At 59.9% G+C, this 12,385-nt stretch overlaps 1 protein-coding gene across 4 annotated transcripts; it reads left to right on the plus strand.

Moving 5' to 3' along the window:
* The first annotated feature begins 411 nt into the window (after nt 1-411).
* PLCD4 (phospholipase C delta 4) lies at nt 412-10,623 on the plus strand. 4 transcript variants are annotated; one of them, XR_010372982.1, is made up of 16 exons: nt 412-504; nt 3,082-3,134; nt 3,481-3,639; nt 4,209-4,437; nt 4,653-4,782; nt 5,394-5,625; nt 6,031-6,232; nt 6,586-6,730; nt 7,190-7,342; nt 7,694-7,834; nt 8,202-8,358; nt 8,739-8,855; nt 9,141-9,319; nt 9,477-9,612; nt 9,743-9,854; nt 9,976-10,623. XR_010372982.1 is itself a non-coding variant. In XM_064451344.1 (16 exons), the coding sequence occupies exons 2-16, from the start codon at nt 3,110-3,112 to the stop codon at nt 10,080-10,082; spliced, it is 2,262 nt and encodes a 753-aa protein (XP_064307414.1). In that variant the 5' UTR covers nt 412-504; nt 3,082-3,109; the 3' UTR covers nt 10,083-10,623. The 4 variants fall into 4 exon arrangements, 3 of the variants coding, with proteins under 3 accessions (XP_064307414.1, XP_064307416.1, XP_064307415.1); XM_064451344.1 differs by having other exon boundaries at nt 9,705-9,854; XM_064451345.1 differs by having other exon boundaries at nt 416-504; nt 3,085-3,134; nt 9,705-9,854.
* Nucleotides 10,624-12,385: the final 1,762 nt, after the last annotated feature.

Below are 12,385 nucleotides of genomic sequence, written 5' to 3' on the forward strand. Positions count from 1 at the left end.
CAGCAAGCGTTCTCCATACAGAGCCTGCTGGGGAGAATGCTCGCTGCCTTCCTGCGGTGTGTTTGCAAGTGCTGCCACGCTGGCCCAGCGTCCCGGTCTGTTGGAGCATCGACCACCTCAACTTTCGTTCCTGCCCTGCAGCCCCTGGACCCAACTCGGCCTGCCCCAAGGGTGCCCCAGCTCGGATCCCCGTGGGGGTTTTGCTATGGGATGCTCCAGCCGTGTCCTGCATGTCTTCCCAGCTGGAGAGTCCTGTGCTGGGAGGTGGAAATGGGGTGCTCAGCCCCAGGCGGGGCGGACTGTGGGTGCTCCCACCCCACTCGGGAGCGGCGTGACCTTAATCCGAGGCGACCTTGAGAGGCGGGGGCCGGGGGCGTCCCGCGGGGGCGGGCTCGCCGCCCAGCCGTTGCCGAGGGGCGGGCAGCCCGGGCAGCCCCGGCCCCGTGCGGCCGCGGGCGGTGGAGCACCGGCGGAGCGGAGCGGCACGGCGGGACCGGAGAGCGGGTACGGGGCTGGGCGCCGGGTCCCCCGCGGGGGGAGAGCGGCGGCGGGGCGGACTGGGACCCCCGGGCTTGGGCAGCGCCCTCCCAGAGGCGGCTACACGCGTGGCGTGGTGTGGGGGGAGAGGTGCCGGCCGTTTTGTTTCCCCTGCTTTAAGGTGTCCCTTGACCCCCAGCTCCGCACCCCCCGGGTTGTGCTGCCCCATCCCGGAGCCCCTTCTCTGACCCGCCCCGCCCCCGAGTCCCTCTGACCCCGTCGGCTGCTCCCCCTGCGTGGGCCAGGCTGCATCTCCGGGTGCTGCATCGTGTCCTGGGGCAGGTGGGAAGGCTGTGCGGGGCCGCGGGGCTGAGCAGACCCCGGGACAGCCCCGGGAGGGCTCTGTGCTGGAGTGGCTGGGGAGCGCTCACACCCGCTGGCCCCTCCGGCTCTGTTTTGGGACTGTCACCTCCAGGAGGGAAGCTGCGGTGGCTCAGCATGTGCTGGGGGAGCTGGGGCTGTCCCTGGCAGGAGGCAGCAGCCCTGCGGGAAGCCCTTGGGTTGGGTTTCTCCAGCCCCTGGCTCCTGTCCCGCTCCCCTCAAAAGTCTAACTCAGACAGGAGAGAGGGGGGCTGCATGGGGCTGGGCTGCACTGGGCTCGGGGCATCGCTCACACACCGGGGAGAGCCAAACAGCATGTCCTTGTGTCCATGCTTATGGGATCTTCCCTGCACTGGAAGCGATCGTTTCTTCGCTGTGTGTGCAGGGAAGGCACAGCTCCACGGCTGGGACAGGGCTGGGCACACATGGGCTTGTGCCAGGAGCCTGTAAGGGGGGAGTTCAGTTTAGCTCCAAAATCTCAGCACGGTTACAGGCCTGGGGGCTGCAAGCAGCTCCCTTGCATGCTGCCTCCTTGCACACATGTGTGGCAGGGTGCAGAGAGTACAGGCCTGATGGTGGCACCAAGCCCACCCTGTCCCAGGCCAGCATCTCTCTCCACTCCTCCGGTCTTGCTGCCTCTCCCTCCGCACTGGTTTCCCAAGAACATCCCTGTCTCTATCCCCTCACCTACTGCAGCGGAGGGGGCTCGGGTTGGGTGGGTGCCTGGAGCTGTGTCCTTGCAAAGCAGCCACACTGGGCTGGTTGCTGCCAGGAGGCAGGAGGGTGCAGGCAGACAGGTGACAGGGGTTGTCCCCCCACTGGTTCCCTGTAGTCTGTGGGGTGCAGGGGGGATGAGAGCATGCTGGGCACTCCTGCGGCTGTGCAAGCCAGCAGGCATCAGGGCACTCCCTCTGCAGGGCCTGAGAGGAGCGGTGGTGCCTCCCTTCTGTTTGTGGCTGGTGGATCGGTGCCCCCCCAGCACATCAGATGCGGGTGGGTGCAGGCACTGCAATGAGTCCTTGCGGTCTGAGCCCTGCAAGAAGGGCTGGTGCTGGGAACATGCAGTTCTGGGCACTGCTGGGAGGCAGCTGGGATGGCACCCCAGCTGCTGCTCTGTGTCTTCAGCAACATGTGAGGTCCCCAAGAGCATGGGCAGGCAGTCCCCACTTGCCCTGGGGACAGCCAAATGGCCACTGCCAGCCCCACACCTGGCATGTCCCCCAGGAGCAGGGCCACAGCCCCAGCCAGTGCTGTGCTGGGGATCTGCCCTGCCCATCTCCACACTGAGAGGGGGACGGCTGCCTGAGCCCGTGAGGGTCTGGCAGCTGGGCTTGGCAGCTACTTGCACGCTGACGGCACCGGCTATTCCTGGCCCCGCACCGTGGTGCCTGTGCTGAGTCAGGGGCCTGGGGCATGGCTGCAACCCCTGTGCCCCAGCACAGAGCACCTTGTCCCCAGCAACCCCCGGGTTCCCTCCTGCACTCAAATCCCAGCCCACTGGCTGTGGCGCCTGCTCCTCGAGGGCCCAGCTCCAACAGCTGGGTGAGAGGCACATCCAGTGATTTGTCAGTCTAATTAAAGCCTTAACAAGCCTAATCCAAGCCTTATTGTCAGCCCAGTTGTATTTATAGTCCCACTCATCGCAGCGCGGTCTCCATAGGGCTGCCAGTGTGGTTGCAGCCCTGGTGTGCTGACGTTCCTTGGGGAGAAGGGGCTGGGCGAGCTGGGGGTCCTGCTCTGCGTCCCCTTCCTTGCTCTTACAGCAAGTAAGGGTCTCCCTTACTTCCAAATTTCCTGGCTGGGGGGCTATTTTCCAGGTAGTGGGGCTTGTTCTTGGCTCTCCCGGGCACCCCCAGGGCAGTTTTTCATGGCTCCCGGGGCTGCTTCTCCCCTGGGGGCAGTGACCTGGGAGCAGCAGGGCTCTGGTACCTGCCGGGCTGTGGGGCGGCTGCACTCGCAAGTTTTCTGTTTTCCTCCCGCACCTTTCGAGCTCCAGCTTCCTGGTAATGCAAATTAATATTTCATGAGCATAGCAGGGTGAACCTGACACTTAAGGAAAGCAATGACCCAGCAGGAGACAGGCGCAGGTGTGCTTGCACACAGCCAGGAGCACAAGCAGCTTGCACATGCATGGGCACGGCCGGAGCCCAGCCAGTGGGACCCAAGTGCAGTCTGGGGCTCTGGCCCCAATCCCTCCAGCTGTGCTCTCTTTTCCCTCTCCAGCAGCTGCCAGCACAGAAGAAGGAGAGCCATGGCATCGCTGCTGTGCAATGCCCGTGAGTGCCCTGGTGGAGGGGAGGTGCGGGGCAGGGCACTGGGCCATCTGGATTTACACCAAGGCAAATCTGACCTGTGGGTCAAGCTCACCTTGCTGCACTCGGGAGCATCCCTACCCCACTGCGGTCGTTGGGACCGGGTTTGGCAGTGCTGAGGGCAGGTGGGAAGATGGGGAATTACCTTCTGCCCCTCTTGTGGTGAAGGGAGTTTGTTTGGGGTCTGCCCCTCCTCCAACCCAAATAGAGGGACCGTGTGGGGTGCCAGGGGTGGTGGGAGGGAGCAAGGTAGCAGAGCACAGTGGCTGGATACCCCTGCCGTCAGTAATGCAGCCCATGCTTCCCCCAGGCATCCAGCTCACAGACACGCTGAAGCAGATGCAGCAAGGGACGCTGATGCGCAAAGTCAAGTCCAAGAGCTGGAAGAAGCAACGTTACTTCAAGTTGCAGGATGACTGCATGACCATTTGGTACCATTCCAAGAGGACAGGCAAAACTGAGTCTGCCTGTGAGTACCAGATGCTGTGTGTTGTTCATGGGGCCATCAGTAGTGTTCAGAGTGAACAGGAGTGTGAATGTGTGGAGATTCTTGGAGCCATGCTAGCAAAGGGTGCTGGGGCATTCAAGAGAGGGTCTGTGTGAGTGTGTGGGCTCTTCTCACCCACACCTCTCCATGAAGCGTCCTGCCCCCAGCAGGACCCATGGGTCACACGGGCTGAGTAGAAATTTGAGCTGATACAAGTGGAAGCTGTGGTGTGCCTGTGGAGGGGTAGGCAGACAAAGAGCGATGCAGATGGATGAGTAGCTCGATGGATGGATGGATGGATGGATGGATGGATGGATGGATGGATGGATGGATGGATGGATGGATGGATGGATGGATGGATGGATGGATGGATGGATGGATGGATGGATGGATGGATGGATGGATGGATGGATGGATGAGTAGCTCAGTGGGTGGATTGATGGATGGATGAGTGCAGGAAAGGGTGGCTGGAAGGACAGATGTCTGTGGGCGGTGCCCCCCACCCTGCAGTCCTTGTCCCCATAGACAGGCCTCCCCTCCCTCTGCCCTAGTCTCCATCAGCGATGTGGAGACAGTGCGGGAAGGGCACCAGTCAGAGGTGCTGCAGAGCCTGGCCGAGGAGTTCCCCCCAGAGCGCTGCTTCACCATTGTCTTCTATGGCCGCCGGAGCAACCTGGACCTCATTGCGGGCTCAGCAGAAGAGGCGCAGTGCTGGGTCCAGGGCCTGTGCCAGCTCATCGAGGTGGCCACCAGCATGGATCAAAGGGAGAAGATAGACCAATATCCTTCCTGCTGGCACCACTCTGCCCTCCATACTCAGTCCTTCCCTGACCTCCTGCCTTGCCCCAGCATGTGCTTAGCTCTTCTGGGTCTCACCATCTGCATCAGGGCAGGGAGAGCCCACAGAAAAAGGAAAAGTAGCCCTCTGATGCTCCCCAGCTCCATCTCTCTTAGCCAAGGTCCTTTCCCTTAACATCTGCCCTGGTTTCTTGCACATGGATTCGTGACTGGTTTCAGAAAGCTGACAAGAATAAAGATGGGCGCATGAACTTCAAGGAGGTGCAGCGTCTCCTTAAGATGATGAACGTGGACATGAATGAGGATCATGCCCTGCGGCTCTTCCAGGTACGCACTGCACCTGAGGGCCTGGAGGGACTGGGATGGGGCTGGAACAAGCTGCACTACAACCCTCTGCAGAAGGATGTGGTCACTTTCTTCTGTTGTCTGTCCATCCATCCACCCACCCACCCACCCACCTATCCATCCATTTATTTGTTCACCAAACTACCTGTTTACCCCGACAAAAATCCATCTGATCATTTATCTTTCAACCCAACCAGCCAAGGCAGCTATTGCTCTCTCCCATTCATTTGTCCTCCCAGCTGCTTATCTGGCCACCCAGCTAACCAGCCATCTGTTTATTTATCCACCAATCCAACCATCCCCCCAGCTGTCCGTCCATCCGTGTACGTAACCATCCATCCATCCATCCTTCTCTCCATCTGTTTGTCCATCTCTCCATCCACGGACCCATCCATCTATCAGTCCACCCAACCAGTCTTCCATCAGCCAACCCATCCATCCATCCATTCACGCTTTGATCAATGCCTACCACTGCCGCTGGCATGGAGTCTCTGTGCCCTCTTCTGTGGGTGGATGAATCCCCCTGCAGCCCCATGGGGTGGCCAGGGCACCCCATTTTGCCCCAGCTGGGTGCTGAGTGAGCTCCCTTACAGGCTGCTGACAAGTCAGAGTCGGGGACGCTGGAAGGGGAGGAGTTTGTGCTCTTCTACAAGGCCCTCACGAAGCGTGAGGAGGTGCTGAGCCTCTTCCAGGACTTCTCTGAGGATGGGAAGAAGCTGACACTGCTGGAGCTGGTGGATTTCCTGCGACAGGAGCAGCTGGAGGATGAGGGCACAGAGGAGCTGGCCATGGAGCTCATCGACAAGTATGAACCGTCGGAGACAGGTGAGAGCCAGCCTAGACATGGGCTGTGCTCTGTGTGGGGTGAAGGAGGGGGCTAATACCCACAGCCCCATGGCAGGGTCACCCCCAGCCCCATCCTGCTGCTGGTGGGCACAGGGAGAAAGCTCACCATGATGTGATCTGGGTGCAGTTCCCCTTTTTCAGTCCATTCCTGGGCCATTTTGGTGTAGAAGGTTGACCAGCCATGGGGCGCAACCTCTGGCTTTGGGGTATGCTGCCCACCTTCCCACAGCTGCTGCCCTGGGACATCTCTCTGTGTGCCCCAGCCTCTGGCAGCAGCCATGACCACTGGGTTGGAGATGCCAGGAGCTGCCAGCAGCCCCATTTGTCCTGATCCTGTCCCTGCCGTGTCCCCAGCTGTCACTGAGCCTTTCCCTCTGCCTGCAGCCCGGGCTCGCCATGTGCTGAGTGCTGACGGGTTCCTCATGTACCTCTGCTCCCCGGAGGGCTCCATCTTCAACCCCCGGCACCGGGTGCTGTGGCAGGACATGAGCCAGCCACTCTGTCACTACTTCATCTCCTCCTCCCACAACACCTACCTGATCGAGGACCAGATCCGGGGCCAGAGCAGCATCGAGGGCTACATCAGGTAAAGGGCCTGCATCCTCCTGGCTGTCCCCCAGCACCCTCCTGCCCCAGTGCTGTGTCCCAGGCAGCTCCATGGGGAGAACCCACCAAGAGAAGAAGCTCCTTTGCCCCCTCCTGGTCCAGCACCCCTGTGGCTGTGCCATGTGCTGCCCAGCAAGGGGGTCCATTTTGGGGATGCTGAGCCCAGCTCTTCCTGCCCTCACTGCTCTTACTGCCCTCTTCCTGCAGCAGCGTCTCCACCTTTGGCTGTTATCCCCTGGTACCTGAAGGGGTGACTCCCACAGCCAGAGGGGAGGGCAGGGTGCTGGTGCCCTGTCTGGGTGTGGGGTCCTAGGGGTGACCACCCACCCGTAGGGCTCTGAAACGGGGCTGCCGGTGCCTGGAGGTGGATTGCTGGGATGGGCCGAACGGGGAGCCCATGGTGTACCACGGCCACACCTTCACATCCAAGATCCCCTTCCGGGAGGTGGTGAGCACCCTGGGGAAGTACGCCTTCAAGGTAGGGCACCCTCCTCCGCATGCTGGTTGTTGTGGGTGGGGATGTGGCTGTAATTTGGAGCAGTGATGTGTCTCTGGAGGCGGAGTGGTGCTGGGACTCACATGCCTGGTGCTGCTGCAAGACTGACCCCACTGCGGGGGAGGAGGGTTGGCTGTGTCACTTGCTGGGGGACAGCACTGGGCGGTCTGACCCACAGCCCTGTGCTGTGCCATGCCAGGGGATGGGGGCTCAAGCAGACATGGTCTGCTGAGGGTGCAGGGGTGAGATGGGGCCTGGAAGATGCAGTAGTGAGATGGGATATGGGGGATGCTGGGGGTTTGGAGTGGTATGAAGGTCTCAGGGGTATACAAGGACACACAAGGGGCACCATCCTGGCACTGATCACGCCTGGGCAGAGCCCTTGTGAGAGCTCCTCAATGCCACCAAGGCTAATCTCCAGCTTTGCACATTGCTCCCCAGACCTCAGACTACCCGGTAATCCTGTCCCTGGAGAACCACTGCAGCATGGAGCAGCAGGAGATTCTGGCCCAGCAGCTCAAAGCCATCCTGGGGGAACAGCTCCTCACTGCCACCACTGATGGGCGCATCCCTACCCAGCTCCCATCCCCGGAGGTAGGGACAGAGCACGGCCGTGCTGGGCATTGCTGTTCTGCCTGGGAGTGGGGTGAGGAGGTGGCTCTGCTCTCCAGACGAAAGGCCACCCCTGTCCCAGCATTGTCCTGCTCTGCTGGAGCACTTGAGGACCCTGGGGACCCTGTGCCCTCATGTTCACAGGGGTCCCAAAGCTGTCCCCAGGGTTGTCTCCCCATGCCCTGCAGAGCCAGAGGGACAGCAGGGTAGAGCCTTGGTGCTGCAGGGAGCTGGTGGTGCTGGCTCCAGCAGTGCAGGGTCCCAGGGGACAGCAGGTCCCATGGAGGAGATGGGCATCCCAGGGTGCCTACCCCTCCATCCACAACCCTGCAGGAGCTGAAGCACAAGATCCTGCTGAAAGGGAAGAAGATCGGGCGGCTGGAGGACATGCTGGATGGGCCAGGGGATGAGGCACCTGATGTGTCTGACGATGACAACGGGGCAGAGGTGGAGGAGGAGAAGAGGAGGATGAAGGTGAGTGGCCCAGGCTGGGGGTCGGCTGGGAGCACTGAGGCCCCAGACACAGCTATGGGTCATGGTGACATCCCAGTGCTGAGGGGAGAGGCAGAAACTGCAGGGGTGTCACCAGGGAGGGGGAACAACCCTTTCTGCTCCTGGACATGCCAGCCTCCTCTTTGCACAGCATCCCTGTGGTGGAACCATGCTGGGGGTCCCCTGCCTGCTCCGTTCCTGGCAGGAAGGCTGCCTGTGGTGGGATGCTGCCACTTCCAGCACCTCCTGGCTGCTCTCAGCTACCCTGGGCTCTACTGCCCCCATCCTGGGTGAGTGCTGGGGGACAGTGCACCCATCGGGGTGGACCTAACATGGCTCTGCCTTGCAGAAAGACAAGGAGAGCCTGGCACAGGCGTTGTCCGACTGTGTAGTCTACTGCAAGAATGTGTCCTTCCGGGGCTTCCAGGAGGCTCGCAGCCATTCCCGGCCCTCTGAGATATCCTCCCTCGCCGAGGCCAAGGCCAGGAAGCTCATCCGGGATGCAGGTGAGGCAGAGGGTGCAGCAGCATGCAGGGAGTGGGCCAGGGAGGATGCATCATGGGGCTTCCTCAGGTGTAGAGCTAGATCCTCCAGACACTGGGGTTCACTCCCTGTCCAGGAGAAAGAGGGTCCAGCGGGGCTGTTCCCTGGGTTTTAGCTGTGGTGGGAGAGGTGGGGTTATTGGCTTAGAAAGTGAGGCAGGACGCCTGGGTTCCTGGGAGGGGAGAGGGATGAGAATTGGTAGGTGGATGGATGAATAGCTGGATGGATGTTTGGATAGCTGGATGAGCAGGTGAGTTGATGGATGGGTGGACAGCACATGGTGTGGGTGACAGTGCAGGCCAGGGAATGACTCCTACAAGTGGCCCTGATGCTCCATCCCTAGGGAATGAGTTTGTCCGCCACAACACCTGGCAGTTGACACGCATCTACCCCAGCGGGATGCGGACCGACTCCTCCAACTACAGCCCCCAGGAGATGTGGAACGTGGGGTGTCAGATAGGTATGGCTAGGGCGTGTCAGACCTGTGGGCCGGGGAGATGCCCCACATCTCGTGCCAAATGGTACCATCAACACCTCTGTTGGTACCAGCTACAACCCTGGCTGGCACCAGGTCTGGCTGCAGGCTCTTGCCCTGCATTGAGGAGCCTGGGGGTACCCAGGTATCCGTGGCTTGTCCCCGTATGGCCCCACTTCTCTCTGGCCATGGGGAGAGGCTGATTCTCACCTCCAAGCAGGGCACTGTCTCCAAGCTGCCCTGACCCCTTTCCCTACTGCCTTCCCCCAGTGGCCCTGAACTTCCAGACAGCTGGCATGGAGATGGACCTGTGTGATGGGCTCTTCAGCCAGAATGGTTGCTGTGGCTATGTGCTCAAGCCACCCTTCCTGAGGGATGAGGAGACTCTCTTCAACCCCAGTGACCCTGGCAGCTGGGAGGGCCCTGGCCCCATCACTCTGACAATCCAGGTACAGGGCTGAGGAGAGACCCCAGGGACCCATGACAGTGTCCTGGGGTTCTGTCGGTCCCAGCTGGGTGGGGACGCTGCCAGGCAGAGTGCCATTGCTGAGCAGCCTCCCAGCAGATCAGTTTGACAGTTCACAGGCTCACTGCCCCTTCCCGCAGGTGATCAGCGGGCAGCAGCTGCCCAAAGTGGCCAACAGCAAGGACGGAGCCATCATCGACCCGCTGGTCCGCGTGGAGATCCATGGGGTCCCTGCCGACCAGGCGCGCCAGGAGACCAAGTACATTGAGAACAACGGTGAGTCCCATGGTGGTGCCAGGGACCCTGCTGTGCCCAGGCAGCCATCCCTGCCCTCCCTTGCCCTCCCAGTACCCGCTCTCCCTTCCCAGGGTTTAACCCCCGCTGGGATGAGACACTCCAGTTCCAGCTCCATGTGCCCGAGCTGGCCCTCGTCCGCTTTGTGGTGGAGGATTATGACAAGACCTCCAGGAACGACTTCGTGGGCCAGTTCACCTTGGCCTTTGCCAACATCAAACCCGGTGAGTGGCTGCTGCCCAGTGTTGGGCCAGGGCAGCTCCGCAGGTGTGTCTGGGCTCAGCTGGGTGTGAGAGAACAGGGTAGGGGCAGCCATCAGCCAGAGCCTCATTGTCTCCCCTGCAGGCTACCGCCACATCCATCTCCTTTCCAAGGATGGCACCGGCATCCCACCCTCTTCGCTCTTTGTCCACATCCGCATCACTGAACCGCCTGGCCCCGAGCAGGACTGAGCCCATGAGATGAGCAGAACCTGGATGGAAGCCATAGAGCTGGACCCAGGCAGCTGGGGCTGCACAGCCAACCACATCGTCCTCTTGTTGAGCCATTTGTGTCATCCCTGAGTTGTTGTCACTGCTGTGCCTGTCTGCAGTGGCCTCCAGGGGCTGGGAAAAGGCACTGATCTCCCCTTCCCAGGTTTGGGATGCTGCCTCCCCAAGAGTGTTGGGTCTGCACTGATGCAGCCCCCTGTGTGCACCATGTGCAGCCTGCCCTGGCCCACGGTCACGGCTGGGCCACAAGGAAGAAGAGGAGAGATGGTGCACAGCACTGCGGCTCTGCCACAGGGGCTGGTTTCCCCCTGGCCAGGCGAGCAAGGCTGGAGCCCAGCAAACCCCAGGGCTGGGCAGAGCTGGGAGAGGAGTCAGTCCTCACTGCCCCCGACCCTGCAGAGCCCCCAGCTCCTACAGCCCCCAGGTCCGCTCCTGGGCACCACCCATTACTAACCCTTGCCATATCCTTTCTCTGTAAGCAATTTAATAAATTGTTTGGTGACAGGCAGGCTTGGGTCTGTGTGCAGTGGTGCTGGGGATGGAGATGGGGAGTTGGGCTTCTGCTTGCGCTGCCTCCCCACAGGCATCTGCCCCAAGGCTTGCACAGAGCTCCAAACGGCTCAAAGGATTAAAAGGATGCAGTGACCATGAGATGGTTGAGTTTAGGATACTGCGTGGTAGAAGCAGGGCTATGAGTCAGGTTACAACCTTGGACTTCAAGAGGGCCAACTTTGGCCTCTTCAAAGACCTGGTAGGAGGAATCCCATGGGCTAGGGCTCTGGAAGGCAGGGGGTGTCCAAAAGAGCTGGACAGTATTCAAGGACCACTTCCTCCGAGCTCAAGATCGGTGCATCGCCAGGAGGAAGAAGTCTGGCAGAGGAGCCAGAAGACCTGCATGGATGCCAAAGAGCTTCTAGAAAAACTCAAATGGAAGAAGGAGGTTCACAGTATGTGGAAAAAGGGGGGAATATAGGAATGTTGTCAGGGTGTGCAGAGGTGTGACAAGGAAGGCCAAGGACCACTTGGAGCTAAATCTGGCAATGCATGTCAAAGATAACAAGAAGGGCTTCTTTAAATACATCAGCAGTAAAAGGAAGCCTGGGGATACAGTGGGCCCACTGCTGAACAAGGAAGGGGCCTCGGTGACACAGGATGCAGGGAAGGCGGAATTACTGAATGCCTTCTTTGCCTCGGTCTTTACTGCTAAGGCTGACCCTCGGGCATCTCAGCCCCCAGACAAGAGAGGACAAATTGGGACAAAGGAAGACTTACCATCAGTTGAGAAGGACTGGGTCAGAGATCGCCTAGGCAAACTAGATACCCACAAATCCATAGGCCCCAATGGGATGCAACCACAAGTGCTGAGGGAGCTGGTGGATGTTCTTGCTCAGCCACTCTCCATCATCTTTGAAAGGTCATGGACGACAGGAGAGGTGCCCAAGGACTGGAGGACAGCAAATGTCACTTCCATCTTCAAAAAGGGCAAGAAGGAGGACCTAGGGAACTATAGGCCAGTCAGCCTCACCTCCATCCCCAGAAAGGTGATGGAGCAGTTCATCCTGGAGGTCATCTCCAGGCATGTAGAGGAAAAGAAGGTTATCAGAAGTAGTCAACATGGGTTCACCAAGGGGAGATCATGCTTGACCAACCTGACAGCCTTCTGTGATGGTGTGACTGGCTGGGTTGATGAAGGGAGATAAATGAGTTGTTTATCTTGACTTCAGTAAAGCATTCGACACTGTCTCCCATAGCATCCTCATAGACAAGCTGAGGATGTATGGGTTAGATGAGAAAACAGTGAGGTGGATAGAGAACTGGCTCATCAACAGAACTCAGAGGGTTGTGATCAATGGGGCAGAGTCGGGATGGAGGCCTGTCACTAGTGGTGTTCCCCAGGGGTCTGTACTGGGTCCAATCCTGTTCAATATATTCATCAATAACCTGGATGATGGAATAGAGTGTACCCTCAACAAGTTCACTGATGATACCAAGCTGTGAGGAGTGGCTGATAACGCCAGAAGGCTGTGCCATCATCCAATGAGACCTGGACAGGCTGGAGAGCTGGGCTGAGGGGAACCGCATCACATTCAACAAGAGCAAGTGCAAGGTCCTGCACCTGGGACCCCAGGCACCAGTACAGGCTGGGGGCTGAACTCCTGGAAAGTGGCTCTGTTGAGAAGGACCTGGGAGTGCTGGTGGACAGCAAGCTGACCCTGAGCCAGCAATGTGCCCTTGTGGCCAAGAAGGCCAACAGTATCCTGGGG

Source organism: Phalacrocorax carbo, chromosome 5 (assembly GCF_963921805.1).
Source record: "Phalacrocorax carbo chromosome 5, bPhaCar2.1, whole genome shotgun sequence".
NCBI lineage: Eukaryota > Metazoa > Chordata > Aves > Suliformes > Phalacrocoracidae > Phalacrocorax > Phalacrocorax carbo.